The 17,437-nt window shown below is 38.3% G+C and overlaps 1 protein-coding gene across 1 annotated transcript in view; it reads right to left on the reverse strand.

Annotated features, from left to right (window-relative positions):
* The window catches only part of ARHGEF38 (Rho guanine nucleotide exchange factor 38), a gene marked incomplete at its 3' end in the record, with an annotated part of 154,567 nt that overhangs the window by 66,758 nt on the left and 70,372 nt on the right, over positions 1-17,437 (reverse strand). The window contains exon 3 of the mRNA XM_082838419.1: positions 9,301-9,424. Coding sequence (XP_082694545.1) covers positions 9,301-9,424 — 124 coding nt within the window. The remainder of the gene's footprint in view (positions 1-9,300; positions 9,425-17,437) is intronic.

Here is a 17,437-nt window from a genome sequence, read left to right on the forward strand (position 1 = left end):
TGAAGTTCTGCATTCCTGCTAACGACTTCTCCTTCTGGCTTCCTAGCAATTGGGAAAAATGTTCAGGGAGTCGCAGGACTCTTACACTCACAAGGTTTCTTTCTTTCTTTTTATTTCTGGTCTTTACGTGTATTCTGTGCAGTGTCTGACTTTTCCCAGCTCCATTCAAATCTGACTGCACAGCTCAGCCACTGACCCCGAGGAGCCAGCTCCACATCCTAGAACTTCACTTCCTCCTCAGAGAACAGCACTATAGAACTTGTTACTAAGCCACCCTGGTTTTCTTTTTATCACAAGAAATCAGTCCTAGGAGTGCTGGGACCCAACTTGACCTCTCTCAGGAGACTGGAAGTCCAACCTTCAAATTGTATCCTGGTGACTTCCTTCTGCTGAATTTTCCTTTCCTGTGTGGATTTGTGTATACTTGACCTTGAACCCCTCACCTTTCTTTCTATCATGTTTTCTAAAGCTGACAGCTTTCCTGTTACTGCCAATATTTGGAATAAAATGCCCTGACCTTTCACTGCTGTGTCTGAGTCTCCCCGCTGCTGGCCTCATCCATTCCAGTGAGCAGGTGTGAAGCTTCCACCCCGCCCTCGCTGGTCAGCATGAAGGAGGCCAAGCCAATCGGTGTCCTGTGTAAAACACACACACACACACACACACACACACACACACGTGTGTACAATATAACAATACTAGAACAGTGATTCAGGTGAGCTACTTTGTGGCATCTCCCACATGGCATAATTGTCAGTGACTAATCTCTTTTCACAATCTCTTTTCACAAAATCACCGCTAAAGGCACAGATTCCTGCTTCAGGGACATACAAGAGACACTGCTTTAGGAGAACAAAGGACTGCCACGGAACAACAGTGCATCACCCACTCCACCTTCAAGGAACAGAAAGCTCTAAATTGTCTTTGTCTCCAAGGATAAACTCACCCTGAGGAAAAAGCATGTGAGAAACTAATTTCTGTACCTTAAGCTTCTTCCTGTTCTGGTTCTCTTCACGGTGTGTGTGAGGTAAGCAGGTAAAGTAGACTTAAACATATTCATAACTCAGTCTTTTTAAAATACTTTGAAACATTGTAACATTGTTGCAAATGCCTAGAGGAGGACACAAGCCCCATTTTATTTCTCTATCACTATGTAACAAACCACCCTAAAATTTAGTGCGTTATAACAACAACCATTTTGATTTTCTCTCATGATTCGGTGGGTTGGCTGGTATCACCTCAGTGGTTCTGCTGTGCTTGATGTTTGCTGGGGCTGCAGTCATTCAGGGCTTAACTGGCTGAACGGTCTGAGATGGCTCATTCCCTAGTCTGGTACCTTGGAAGGGACAGCTAGAAGGCTGGCTCAGCTCGTAGGCTGGGACAGAGGGACCACTTTCTCACTAGGTGGTCTCAGGTCTAATCTCTTTCCATGTGATATTCCAGCAGAGTAGCTGGATTTCTTAAATGGCAGGCTCCCCAAATCAAAAAAAGTAAAAATGTCCGGCTTTCTTAAAGCTTAGGCCCAGTCACTGGCACAGTGTTTCTTCCGCTACGTTGTATTATTTGGTGAGTGTCAGGGCCAGTCCAGAGTCATTATGGGACTAGACTACGTGGCAGCATGAATGCCAGGAGGCAGGGTCCATTGAGGGCCGTCTACTGCAATTGCTGTTCACTTTGTCAAATGTGGAGATGATACTTGGTATCTCAAATCACCCTCCGTAAGAGAAAACATGTCCCCATATTAGATAGATGAATCATCAAGATGCACACACATCGGGAACACCTAGAAACCACACATGTCCGTGAACCTGATTTGTTTGAAAAACATGATCAGGACCTCTAAAAAAATTCACATGTTATTCAATTATTACATACATAAGAAATCAAAGTTTGATAATGGATGGGTACATTTAATATTATCAGGATACTAAGTTAGTAATACCATGTGTTGGATACTAGGGGTGGGCACTGGCTATCATCATTTATACATGATTTTATTTAATCTTCATAAATGCTCTGTGGGGTACGTATTATTGCCTCAGATTTCAAGATGAGGAACTGAAGTTCAGTGAGGCTTTGTAACTTGCCTAAGATCACACGTTTAACAACCGATGAGCCAGGATGTACACTAAATCAACCTGAGACTGAAGCCTGTGAGCTCGTAGACTCTACAGTGTCATCTTACTTGTTTTGTTCTTTCTCACTATTCTATTGTTACAAAATGATCTTCAGTTTAAGTGGAAACAAGAGCCACTTCTCACACTCCCATCTCTAAAGACTTAAAACCCATTTCCTATCTAGGCAGCCTGCCTAAATCAAGATTTTAAAATCCAGTTTCTATCTTGGCATGATAGTCTAGACAATTCCCCAGAGCTCTCAGACATATGCCTCTGTGCTTAAACTTGAGCCTCGACCAAACCCCAAGGTTTTTATTGAGTAAAATTCTCCTCCTGGCTGATCTAGGTATCAGGAAAGTTTCCCCATTGGCACTAGAACTGTGAATCACAAACTCATTCGTGCCATCTAAGGACGAAAAAATGGAACACCTGTGCTTTTCATTTTGTGGCAACATGATTTTGGCAATCTTACCCCAAATCAGTTTACCTTATGAAATGTAAGATGAACGATTTAGTGATGGAAAATTGCCAGTGAACTCCATTGATACGGCTACCCTGTATGGGTCATGGATATACCTCCTTGTCACTATGCTCCAGCCACATTGAATTGCTTTCCTTTGTAAGAGCTTCCCACACTCTCCTGTCTTGAGGCCTCTGTGCCATTTGTCATTTGGGAAGTCTTTTGCTCAAATCTCCACCTTTTAAAATCTTTCAAGTCCAAGTTCAAAAGTCACCTTCCAAATCAGGTTTTTCTTCATCATCTGAGTTGAAGTAATTAATCTCTTCTCTGTGAATCCGTATTAGTTAGCTATTGCTACAGAAAAAAAAAAAAAAAATCCCCCCTCCAAAAAAACCTTAAAGGCTTAAAACAACACTGTTTATTTGCTCACGATTCTCCAGGTTGATAATTTGAGTAGAGCACAGCTGGGATGCCTTGTCTCCATGTGGTGTTAAAGGGGTTTTATTGATACGTTTGTAGTCTGTAGCATGAGGCCAGCTGGCTGAGGAGGGCCTTACTCGCGTGTCCAAGGCCTTGACTGTGTTGTTTGGGATGACTGGGTAGTTTGAGCTTTCTCTCTCCCTGAGCAGAGAGTGTCTGTCACAAGGCTGTTGTAGAACAACATTTTGCCACATTTTATTGGTCAAAGCAAGTCATGAGGCTAGGCCAGATATAAAGGGTAGGGAAATTTAAATATGCCTCCAACTTTTTCAAATACGGCCTTACTGGCTTAATTTTTTCCATAAATTTCCTACAGTCTTCCTCAATATTGCAATTTATAATTAGAAACTTGAAATTGTGAGCACCTTCAATTGCGTTTTCTCTGCAAGCCGTAATAATTTAAATGTTTTAGATTAATTTTTGCTTATAAGAAAGTTGCAAAAATAGCACCAATAGTTTCCAAATATCCTTCACTCGTCTTCCCCAGTGTTAACATCTTACATCACCATAGGACAATTGTCAGCAAAAGGAAATGAACTTGCTGTAATACTACTAACTAAACTGAACACCTTGCTTGCATTTTGACACTAATGTTCTTTTACTGTTCTAGAATCTACTCAGGCTCCCACTTGCATTTATTTGTTACTCCTCCTTAGTCTTCTGCAGTCGTTAAGAGTTCCTCAGTATTGCCTTGTCTTTAATGACCTTGGCATTTTAGAACAGTGTTGGTCAGTTATTTTGTTGAGTGTCCCTCACGTGAGTTTGCTGCTGTCTAAGGTTTTCTCATGACTGGACACAAGAGCACATATTTTGGACAAAAGTACCACAGGTATGATGTGCCCCTCTCAGTGCATTGTATCACAAGGTTCATGATGTTAATGTGTGTTATTTCCTGATACTACTGATCTTCATCACTCACTTGGTTAAGGTAGTCTTTGCCTGGTTTCTCACTGAAAAGTTACCATCTTTCCCTTTGAGGTTAAAACTTACTTAGGAGACACTTTGAAACTATGAAAATAAATTTCTCATCAAACTTTCACCCACTAAATCTAGCATCGATCAGTGGATTCTTCTGTAACAATTATGACTATATTGTTTACCTAATGGTAATTTTCTATTTTCTTCTATATTTATTCATTGAAATTTACTGTAAGGAAGAGCTTTCCTTTCTCCTCATTTATTTATATCTGTATGGACTCTCTCTTATTCTATGGGCTAAAATCCAATACTAGCATTATTTATTTGGCTGCTCAAATATATAAACCATAATACTTTTAATTGTGAAAATACTCTCCTACTAGGACAGAGACACCTAATAAGCTCAGAGAAAATTCTACTAAATGGAAGATATTACAATTCTGATTATATATCTCTCTATAGTAAAATGTATAAATATTTGAGCTTAAATATTTTCAAAGCTATTGTCTTCTTGCCTCCACTTTGATTTTTCCTTTCTTTCTTTTTACAAAATAAAGCTCATCAAATAAGTTGTTTCTATTTATGATTTTTGAATATTTTTCCAAATATTGTAAAATCTGGTACAGGATATAACTTTATCCTATTAAACAGGAGCTCTGTCTAAAGCGTCCTTACATAAGTCAAGTCTTCCAAAATACAATTTAAAAATTTCAAAATTAAATCTTTTACACAATATGAACTCTCATTGTTTAATTATTTTTTAGCAAATTCCTTGTTTTCATAGGGATAAATTTCAGTGTCTTCCCATCTGCAGTTTTGTTTTCAATAATTGCAATTATAAAGACTAAAAAGCTGAAGTTACTTTTCTGTCTGTTTGTTGAATATCTTAACTAAAGACTTCTAGCTGATTTTGAGCAAAATGCAATTTCTAAAAGCTGATTAGTGACCAACACCAAAAAAAGTGTGCATATCCTCTAAATATGATATACAGTTCACTCTAAGTTTTGTATATGTAAAACTATGTGTGGATTTTGACTACATTTGAATTAATAGAATATCACGGTGTTATTACATATGTACCACAGTCAATCCCAAGCACATTTCTGCTCCATAGATTTATCACTTTAGTAAAAGCATTCTTTTACTGTGATGCTCCACGAAAAGATGTATTCATATTATAATTTGCATTCATAAATTTAATTTTTAAAGTTATAGTAGCATTTACAATACAGTCAGAAAATTCACCTTTGACACAATAAACTTCCAAAAGCTTTTCTTTGATTCTGTGAATTGGATTAAACATTTTGACTCAGAATTGGAATTAATTGATTTTCTGTTTAATTCATCTGCTCACACTATTTTAAAACTGTCATAATTTAACTGTTTGCAAACTCTTCTGCTAATGGTGTCAACTCATTAATAGCCATTGCTCACAGGCCCAAGGAAACTTGGAATTAAAAATGAGAGAAATTAACTTAGGTTAACTGTCATTTGACACAAGTGAAGCCATGCTGCATGGAATGATATGTACTTGGGCTTAAAGATATAGGTCAGATTTCAACAAGTAGGTTCATGTTGGGAAGAAGGTTCCAAGTGGAAGTAGCAGCATGAACAAAAGCATGGACAGCAAATGCCAAATGCCAAGTACAATCGGTCCTCCATATCCACAGGTTTCCAATCCATGGATTCAACCAACCTCAGATAGAAAATATTCAGGAAAAAATATCCAGAAAGTTCCAAAAGGCAAAACTTGAATTTTCAGGCACCAGCAACTATTTATATAGCATTTACATTGTGTTAGGTACTATAAGTAATCTATAGATGATTTAAAGTATACGGGAGGTTTGCATAGATTATATGCAAATACCTCACCATTTTATATAAGGGACTTGAGTATCCGAGGATTTTGGTACCCAAGAAGGTCCTAGAACCAATCCCTGTGGATACAGAGGGACTACTGTATGTTTTAAAATAATGAGCATGGTTTTTTAAGAATAATGACTAACTTTTGATGTAGATGTTGCTACTTCTTCCACAGATTTCTGTCTTCTGATTGTCTTATGGGTCAATGATAGCATTAATGACCCCCTTGTGAATGGTATTTTGTGTGTTATATGTTGACCAACTTTCTTGAGAAATAAAAAATCAATACTTAATTTTTATTAAATGTGCATACATTAAACCCTTACTTTTGAAAGAGTTTATTGCAAAATAAGATAAGCATAACCAGACAATAAAAAGGTGATAGAGTTATATCATACAATAAATAACCAAACTGCTGTAGCAACAGCATCCACATACTCTGTAGCAGGACAGTTCAGCCTCCACTTCCCACACGTATTTCACTTGCACTTAATCTTTAATTCCCTACATGTCCCACTAAACCCATTGACTGTCACCCTTGTGGCTTCCTGCCTCCCACTGGTCATGGCATGGGCCACCCAGCATGGGTCATGACATAACTAGCTGCTGTACTGTGGACAGCAGGATTTGTAGCATCAAATACATCTCCCACCACCATCAAAACAGGAAGCAGCTAGCTGTTGCTACCTGCTCAAGCCCAAAGTCATCATTTTATCAGCCAGTACCCTGTATGCCGTACTTCTAAGGAAGATGTAAGTACTGTTGAGACTAGAAAGGTTGGGAAAGGAGAGATGGGCTCTCTTTCAGAGGTTACCATGTGAGAACTCTGGCAAATGAACCTGCCTCTTACTCTCTGCTAAGAGAGGCCATGTCAGAAATTGAAGTACGATATAGAGGTCTTACCAAATCTCTTGTGATGCAACTATTAATAATGATCCTCCTCTAAAAAGGAGAAAATCCAGGACAAATGCTAAACTGGACTGAATGCTTGAGTAGGCTAAAACCTGAATGTTCTAGGCAAATCAGGATACGTGACTCCTTAAACCTGGAATTGCTTTTGACTCCAGCAAATACAACCAACCCCTACATTTTGTTTGTGCTTTTTTCCACGTTTCTCTTGAGTCTGACCCCATTTTTTATTCTCATTTTATCCACCTCAGCCTAGATGCTTGTTATCACATGGCTAAATTATCTATAATAACATATTTACTCATTTTCTCCTTCCACCCATTCTCTTCATACCTACCATAGTTTCCTTTCTCCAAAAACTTTTGTGTCTCATTACATCCTTGCTGAAAAAATTTTTAATGGCTTCTCATTACCTGCAGAGTAATTTCCAAACTTGGATTCCAGGTATGGTCTGTCCCTATTCTATGCTTACAGATTCATTTCTCACTCCTCCCTTACATGAGTCCTTCACTCCAGCTTGACTTGGTCACTCACCATTTCTTAAACGCTTGGCACTTCCTGTCCATGGTTTTGTTCATGCTGTTACTTCTACTTAGTCTTCCCAATCTGGACCTCACTTGCTGAAATCTGACCTACACTTTAAGCCCAAGTAACACCTTTAAGAATTCTTCTCTGATTCCCCATCTAGAAGTAGTCTCTTTATCCCCTGAAGTTCTGCAGTAGTGTAGAAAATACTCTGATGATGTATTAAACAAGTGTCTTCAATTCAAGAGGCTATTTGCAAACTTTTGGAGGGAACGTGATCTCTTTCATCTTTTAATTCCTAGTAATGTCACACAACACCTTAATTATTGCACACGCTGCTGCTTGATAACTATTCACTGAGTGAATAAATAAATGAATGGCCAATGAATCCACACTAGAGTGATAATGAAGAGTCCTTCCTTTAGAAATTATTTTTGCAATTTTTTGGAAACTATATAAGTCAGCTTGGGCTATCATAACAAAATAACATAGATTGAGTGGCTTAAGCAACAGACATTTACTTATCACAGTTCTGGAGACTGGGAAGTCCAAGATCAAGGTGCCAGCAGATTCAGTTCCTGGTGAGGACTTCCTTCCGGGCTTGCAGACAGCTGCCTTCCTGAGTCCTTACATGGTGGAGAGGGAACTCTGGTATCTCTTTCTCTCTTTATAAGGACACTAATTCCATCATGGATCAACCCCCTCATGACTTCATCTAAATAAAAAGTACCTCCCTAAGGTCTCACCTCCTAATACTATCATGTCAGGTGTTAGAGCTTTAACATATGAATTTGAGGGGAACACAAACATTTAGTACATAATCATAAGAAGTGACTGAACTTAAACCTGTCAGTGGGAGAATCTTTTTGAGTGGGCTGGCCTTTGGGCATGTAAAATACTACAAATAACCAGGTTGTTTCACCTTTGTATAAGATCAGCTTTGCTTATTAAACGTTGGGTCTTCCTTAAAAATGAAACAAAATCAATTTCATGCCATTTTTATACTCTGATTCCCATTAACAAACAAATACGTAATGAGGATGAATAAAGATATAAGGTGTAAATGTGTGTTTGTGTCTCTGTGCGTCTCAAAGAAAGGATCCACATCAAACCGATAACAGTGGTTATTTAAGGGGATGTTAGTCACATTGGAGGGGTGAATTAGATGCTGTGTACTCCAGAACTGTTTTAATACTTTGTAATGAGCATATATTGAGTATTATGTGTGAAATAGAAAAATGATGACAACACATTTGAAAGAATTCTTAACCTCCGTGGCACTGTGTCTGTGATATCTTAGTTGCGGCAGCTGCCTTCAAGTTCACAACACAGTATTCCTTTTGAAACTCCCAAGAATCATCGCACATACCCAGCTATTCACTGGGTGAATAAATAAATAAATGGCCAATGAATGGAGAAAATGGAGAGAACAAAAGTTTGACCCAACACTTTTCCAGTAATTTCTTTATATTTTTTTCAAAATCTTATCAGAGTGAGAAAATACTCTATGACTGTCTAGAAACATATTTGGAAAGCAAATAATACAGAGAAAAAAGGAAAAGCATGGAAAAAGTAGTTGTTAAGTGTTTGAACGATCGTATAAACTTTCCATGCAAAAAAAATTACAATCCAAAAATCAATGGATTCCTAATCATAAGATGAATAAGAGACATTGTGACTAAAATCAGTAAAGCTATTAAAGTATTTAAATGTTTAATTCTTTAAGAATCAAGTGTTAGCCATAAAAGCAAATGAGAGAACATCTGGAAGGCCAACAGCTTGAAAGATTGAAAATTAAAAAGCAAATGGTGTGCTTAGTGCTACTGAGGGACTTCAGCAAATGGATATAAACTCATCTGAAAATAAATACAGAGTTTGTATAATTACAATGAGCCTGAAGATGGGGTTTAGCATTTATATATCTCCTGGGAAGCTTGGTGAGTCAGAAACATAAAACCAAAGCAACGGGAGGCTATTAAAATATTATTTCCTATCGTATTGGAGAACTCAAGAAGAGAATAAACATACCGATTACTTGCATGGCCGGTTCCACGTCTGTCGTGGCCTCTTCCAACAATGACAGCAGCTTGGCTGATATCTGATGAACCGATTCCATGTTGCTAAACAAGCTATCCACGTCCAGCTGATCAATCTGAAGAAACACAAACACTGAGCACCAGCTGATGGAGAGAGATGCACAGTATTTAGGATGTTTTCTCCTGCTAAACCGTAAGCGTTTTATATGCCAGCCCATGCTGTTTCCATCAACCATTTCTGTAAACATCCTTATTTGGAATTTCCAGAGGAAATGTGCAGTTTTTCATGCAAGAAGTTGGATGGTGCATCTGTTGTTACCTCCCTCTTTTTCTTTATTTTGACTAAGTTTTAATGAGTTGAGTGTACATCTACATATTCCTGTAAGAACCACAGTGTGAAGAAGATTTGGGCTCCCTAATCGGTATTTTATTAACTGCCCTCTATGAGGGTATGTACTAGTGCATATGCATTTAGAACGCCTTACTGCTTATACAGCAGAAGTCAGAACTTACTCTATGTAAGTGACTATTTTCAAAGCTGTTTTAAAACCACAGATGTTCTCAAAGTGATGACAAGTAGATTTGCTGAGTTGTTTCCTGCTTTGTTTTTTTCTGAAAGAAATGTGAATGGAAATCTTCACCAAACGTATTCTACTAATTAAAGATACATCATATTTGATAACTTGATGCATACCCTCAAAAACCAGTGTAATCATTCCTAGATCTTATAGCTGGTGTTCATAATAACTTATTCATTCACCCATCTTCACTAAATAATTCCTGAAGTCCTTCTAGGTACCAGGAATTGTAGTAGAGACCAAACCTGTCACAGGCATTGGATGATTCGTAGAGGGTTGGCCAATGATCCGAAGCCATCCAAGAAGAGTATGACGAGCTATGTGCCCAGATTTTGCTGGATCTCACTCAAAATCTTCCTCCTGAGTATAAGTCAGATCTCCTTTCATAATCAAACAGTGTCTAGTGGGTCATGAACAGCTTGGTCCAGGCTCCACTGGGTTGCCACAGGGGATATGAGCAGGTGCCTTTTATTCATGACTTATTGTGCATGAGGTCGTAGGTGGGTAACCACGTCATCAATAATCGTCATGGAGAAGCTTCAGAGATGAAAAGCAGAGGTACTGGTCCAAAACGAGGTTGGCAAAATTAGGGGTGAGAGAGAGACAGGGAGTTCAGCTAAAGATCAGAAAAAAGGAGCCAAGAAATTAAGGGAAGTTGGGCACAAGGTCTATAGGATAAGAGACAGACCTGGAAGAATTCTAGAGCTGAAGGCCAACAACTGCAGCTTCTTCTTTTTAGGCTCTCAGCTCGGTCTGTTTAGGAGTGGGGGAGTGTTGTGGTCCGAATGCTTGGAAAAGAATTTCCACACATAAGGCAAAATGCAAAGAAGATAGAATTTATTAGAGGGAAGGGTCGCTGCTGGAACAGCGGGCCGACTTCCTAGTAGTCTGGGAGAGTCCAGCCCGAACATGTGCTATTGATCACTTTTCATAGCCCGAAAACAGAAGAATGGTCCGAGGTGAAAATTTCGACTGATTGGTCGAGGCACATATACCTTCCTTCTATAGGGTTGGAGTGGGACAGGACATATGCCTTTCCTTATTTGGGACAGGTCCCGTTGCCCAGGTGGGCGTCGCCCAGGCGGGCACAGGGATTTCGTAACCATCGTCCTTTGTCCTTGAAGCACCATTGTCCTTGGAGCACCACAGGGCGGAGGCAGGCTGCTCGTTATTTTTTTATCCCGTCCTTTTTTGACATTGACCCCATTCTTGACGTCGTTCCCAATACTGGACATGGCTATCATTTTTATCGGGGTGTTCTGTTATTCAACATGGAAGCAATATGTCACATTGTACCTTGTTTAAAATTTTGTGACTGTGTCAGTTGTTTCCTATGCAATATAGTCTGGCTGGATATATGTCCTTCAACCATCTTGGGAAATTCCTCACCTTCCTGTCATCAGTCTGGTTCTCAAGAAAACTCCGAACTTTATTTGTAATCAAATTCTGTGTGATTGTATGTAGTGGGTTTATTAATAGGACTACGCAACTTTTTTGTTCAGTTTTTTAAATGTATTCTGAAATTATCTTTATATTCATACTTCATTAGTAATAATGAAATCATTATTAGCTCTTAGGGTCTTTAACCCAGTATCTCACAAAATGTTTCTTTGTTAAGCACTCATTCGAACAGGATAGGGCACACATGGCTCTTCTGCCTAAAGTCTATGGATTTTCAAGACTTCTAATTTCTGTATTAGTAAGTATGTTTAGTATTATACATACAAAATATCTAAAAGGCAGATAATAGTTATATGGCTCTTTTTGTTTATCATAATTTTAAATGGCTCAAATGCCACATATCTCTGAACACCACTGATTTAACACATTATTTTCTTTATGTATTGGGTATTAATTAAATCACAAAGGCATAACTTTGCATAGTGCAAAATAGGTTTTACAAAAGTTTTGTATGAGTCAAATTTTTCTAGATTGATTTATTTTAGATGTGCTAGTTTGATATTTTTTTAAAATCATATTTTGAAATGAATCCTTCTAAAGTATAAAATTTCATCCCTAATTTACTGGCTTTGTAAGCGAGTAGTTCATATAGTATACCCTATTATTATTTCATTTTGTTGTGGAATCTTCATTCTGAGGAACTTACAGTGCTTCATATTTATTATATCATATACAATTCCATCTTCTCTGTAAAATATGAACCAGTTTGAAGATAGGGAAACTCATGCAGAGTGAAGAGAGGTACCATGCCCCAAATTATGAAGGTCAAGACAGAGCTGGAGCTGAAAACTGACCGTTTAGTCCTGTGTCATAGTCCATTACCAGCAATAACTAATAATAGAATACTTTGCCATCTTTGTTTGGATTTTTTAGTGTGTTCCTGAGTTTTTCGCTAGGTTGTCAGTTCTACGATTTATTTCTCAAGGTCAGAATACTGTATAGTTGTCTAATTTATATTTTAAATTCATTTAGCAAGGATCTAATTCTGTATTCTATCTATAATCTTAGCGCAATGCAACAAATACTAAATAACAAAAACATAGGTTTTGATTTCTTTTCTTTCTGAAGGACAGAAAGGATTAAAACATCAGTTGGCCTGGTTTCAATCACCCGTATCACCACAGGCCCATGGGGATTCTGTGAATCATGAACTGAATTCACATTTAGTCACTGATATGCCAAGGAACAAATGTCTCATCCAAATAGGATTTTAAAACTGATAGATGATATTCTAACTATTGATGTAAATTCAAGGAAGACTTTACATACATTTATTAATTATTTACTAGAAATGGGCAATACTCAGCTTAGGTTGAGTTATATTTTAAATGAAAATAAATTCATATTTTGTAAAAAGATTTCTTTTAAGTATACATTATTCTAAGCAAAGTCAATATATAATAATTTGAAAGTACAAAACAGAAAAATTAAAGGTCAGTATTTTGGGTGACAATTTAATTCTTTGCTTCACAAAAGTATTCACAGGATATACTTCAAATCGCAAGTTCCCATTGCATTTAAATAATTGCTGATCTTACAGTTGTAGGTATACAAAACTCCCAAGGCACAAATGTCTAAGTAAAAGAAAACACACCTATAAAATTTTATCAATTCAGAGACTGTAATCATTGGTATCGAATTACTCTGTTACCACTAGCACCTTATACTCACTGTTTTCAAAAGCTTTTGTTGCATTTTCTTGCATTCACATTCCAGCCCAAGCTCTTCCCTTTGCTTACAAATGCTTTGCCCCCAAATAACTTAAAACATTCTACCTATCTGAAATGGAAAATGGTAGTTGTAGTATCTGTCCAGTAGTTTTGTCCATCTTTCTGTCCTTTCTGTTGCTTTTTTGGGAGAAGCCACAGCTCCCCACCTCTACCTGATCTGGTGGAATTGTCACTCATGGTGCCTGACCCCTCCCTACTCCCTCCAGTGGTGGGCATGTGACCTGCTGGTCACAGCAATTGGTCTAGGATGACAGGTGCCAAAGCATAGCAAATGAGAAGCTTCACTGATTTTTAAAAATGGTTGTTGGGAAACAAAAGGGCCTGGATTGTCAGCCCTAAATATGTAAATTTCTGTCTTCAACAGTCATCTTTGTAGAGAGCTTGACTGTAGTAAGGTCAACACAGAGAGGAAAGCTAAGTCTGACATCATGTGAGCTCCTGGGTCTACCTTGCCTAAAGCAAGACATCCTTATTACAGAAGGTAATAAACGGCCTTTTCTTTTTCTTTTCTTTTTTTTTTTTTTACCATAATGTATTTTATTTTATTTTATAGATCTTTATTGGAGTATAACTGCTTCACAATACTGTGCTAACCTCTGTCTCACAACAAAGGGAATCAGCCACATGCACACACAAATCCCCATATCCCCTCCCCCTTGAGCCTCCCTCCCACCCTCCCTAACCCACTCCTCTAGGTCCTCGCAAAGCACCGCGCTGATCTCCCTGTGATATGCAGCTGCTTACCACTAGCTATATATTTTACATTTGATAGTATATATATGTCAATGCTACTCTCACTTTGCCCCAGCTTCCCCCTCCCCTCCGTGTCATCAGGTTCATTCTCTATGTCTACGTCTTTATTCCTGCCCTGCCACTAGGTTCATCAGTACCTTTTTTTTTTTTTTTTTGGATTCCATATATATGTGTGAGCGTACGGTATTCATTTTTCTCCTTCTGACTTACTTCACTCTGTATGACAGACTCTAGGTCTATCCACCTCACTACAAATAACTCAGTTTCATTTCTTTTTATGGCTGAGTAATATTCCATTGTATATATGTGCCACATCTTCTTTATCCATTCATCTGTTGATGGACATTTAGGTTGCTTCCATGACCTGGCTATTGTAAATAGTGCTGCAATGAACATTGTGGTACATGTCACTTTTTGAATTATGGTTTTCTCAGGGTATATGCCCAGTAGTGGGATTGCTGGGTCATATGCTAGTTCTATTTTTAGTTTTTTAAGGAACCTCCATACTGTTCTCCATAGTGGTTGTATCAATTTACATTCCCACCAACAGTGCAGGAGGGTTCCCTTTTCACCACACCCTTTCTAGCATTTATTGTTTCTAGATTTTTTGATAATGGCCATTCTGACCGGTGTGAGGTGATACCTCATTGTAGTTTTGATTTGCATTTCTCTAATAATTAGTGATGTTAAGCATCTCTTCATGTGCCTCTTGGCCCTCTGTATGTCTTCTTTTTTTTTTTTAACATCTTTATTGGAGTATAACTGTTTTACAATGCTGTGTTAGTTTCTGCTTCATAACAAAGTGAATCAGCTCTACATATACATATATCTCCATATCTCCTCCCTCTTGCATCTCCCTCCACCCTCCCTATCCCACGCCTCTAGGTGGACACAAAGCACTGAGCTGATCTCACTGTGCTGTGTGGCTGCTTCCCACTACCTATCTATTTTACATTTGGTAGTGTATATATGTCCATGCTACTCTCTCACTTTGTCCCAGCTTATCCTCCCCCCTCCCTGTGTCCTCAAGTCCATTCTCTACGTCTGCATCTTTATTCCTGTCCTGCCCCTAGGTTCTACAGAACCATTTTTTTTTTTTTAGATTCCATATATATGTGTTAGCATATGGATTTGTCTTTCTCTCTCTGACTTACTTCACTCTGTATGACTGTCTCTAGGTCCATCCACCTCACTACAAATAACTCAATTCCATTTATTTTTATGGCTGGGTAGTATTCCATTGTATATATGTGCCACATCTTCTTTATCCATTCATCTGTCAATGGACACTTAGGTTGCTTCCATGTCCTGGCTATTGTAAATAGAACTGCAGTGAACATTGTGGTACATGACTCTTCTTGAATTATGGTTTTCTCAGGGTATATGCCCAGTAGTGGGATTGCTGGTTCGTATGGTAATTCTATTTGTAGATTTTTAAGGAACCTCCATACTGTTCTCCATATCGACTGTATCAATTTACATTCCCACTAAAAGTGCAGGAGGGTTCCCTTTTCTCCACACCCTCTCCAGCATTTATTGTGTGTAGATTTTTTGATGATAGCCATTCTGGGGCTTCCCTGGTGGTGCAGTGGTTGAGAGTCCACCTGCCGATGCAGGAGACACAGGTTTGTGCCCCAGTCTGGGAAGATCCCACATGTCACGGAGCAGCTGGGCCCGTGAGCCATGGCCACTGAGCCTCCACGTCCACAGCCTGTGCTGTGCAATGGGAGAGGCCACAACAGTGAGAGGCCCGCATACCACCAAAAAAAAAAAAAAAAAAAAAAAGCCATTCTGACTGGTGTGAGGTAATACCTCATTGTGGTTTTGATTTGCATTTCTCAAATGATTAATGATGTTGAGCATCCTCTCATGTGTTTGTTGGCAATCTGTATATCTTCTTTGGAGAAATGTCTATTTAGGTCTTCTGCCCATTTTTGGATTGGGTAGTTTGTTTTTTTCATATTGAGCTGCATGAGCTGCTTATAAATTTTTGAGATTAATCCTTTGTCAGTTGCTTCATTTGCAAATATTTTCTCCCATTCTGAGGGTTGTCTTTTTGTCTGCTTTACGGTTTCCTTTGCTGTGCAAAAGCTTTGAAGTTTCATGAGGTCCCATTTGTTTATTTTTGTTTTTATTTCCATTTCTCTAGGAGGTGGGTCAAAAAGGATCTTGCTGTGATTTATGTCATAGAGTGTTCTGTCTATATTTTCCTCCAAGAGTTTTATAGTGTCTGGCCTTACATTTAGGTCTTTAATCCATTTTGAGTTTATTTTTGTGTATGGTGTTAGGGAGTGTTCTAATTTCATTCTTTTACATGTAGCTGTCCAGTTTTCTCAGCACCACTTATTGAAGAGGCTCTCTTTTCTCCAATGTATATTTTTACCTCCTTTATCAAAAATAAGGTGACCATATGTGTGTGGGTTTATCTCTGGTATTCCTGTGCTGTTCCATTGATCTATGTTTCTGTTTTTGTGCCAGTACCATACTGTCTTGATTATTGTAACTTTGTAGTATAGTCTGAAGTCAGGGAGCCTGATTCCTCCAGCTCTGTTTTTCTTTCTCAAGATGTCCTTGGCTATTTGGGGTCTTTTGTGCTTCCATACAAATTGTGAAATTTTTTGTTCTAGTTCTGTGAAGAATGACGTTGGTGATTTGATTGGGATTGCATTGAATCTGTAGATTGCTTTGGGTAAAATTCAAGCTACTTGGAATTTTACTTGTTACCTCTAACCAACAGGGGACTAATACACTTCTCTTTATTTCTAGCCAAAATCTCATTTCCTCTAAGAAAACTTTCTTACTCCCTTGGTTGGAATGAACCTCTCCCTCTGCTATGCTTCCATGACTCTTTCTTTGATTACCCAATGCTTACATTGAAGCCTATTTTATACATATGAGTTATTTATTAATTTATCTCTCTTTATGTAAAAACTGTGAGTCCCTCCAGGACATTGTCTTTGTGAGTTATTTGAATACCCCCCTGTGTCTAATACAGTGCAAGGCTCACACGTAGCACTCAATAAAAGTTTGACAGTTTGAATTGAATTGAATCATTATAATTCAAATGATCTATTTTGTCTGTGGGAGCCATCAATAAACGTTCTTGTTCTTTACTGGGCTCTGAATAACAAATATGAGAGATCAAAAGTGGTTTAAAGAAAAAAATCAAAATCACCTAATTTCATTGTTCAGAATATCACATTAAGTGGATATTTGATAGTCTTCTGCTTAATTTTATCCACAAAAACAAACTGTTGTTCTCAGTTTGGCTGTTAGTATACCAAAGATTTGCTGACAAAGGCTCCACTTCCCCTTTTGTTTACACTTGGGAAACCCCTGTTTACTGTGTTCTGCTTAATGAGCCTTGGGACACTCATCCTAAACCTAGTCACAGACAGGAATCACCAAACATTCTTAGGTATCGCGCAGACCCCAACCACAAACACCTTTAAAAGTGGACATTGAAAATAAATTGAGAAACAAACTGTTAATAAAAAATAAGCTATTGGGCTTCCCTGGTGGTGCAGTGGTTGAGAGTCCGCCTGCCAATGCAGGGGACACGGGTTCATGCCCTGGTCTGGGAAGATCCCACATGCCGCAGAGTGGC

This window comes from Leucopleurus acutus (assembly GCF_964270905.1).
Source record: "Leucopleurus acutus genome assembly, chromosome: 4".
Classification (NCBI taxonomy): Eukaryota; Metazoa; Chordata; class Mammalia; order Artiodactyla; family Delphinidae; genus Leucopleurus; species Leucopleurus acutus.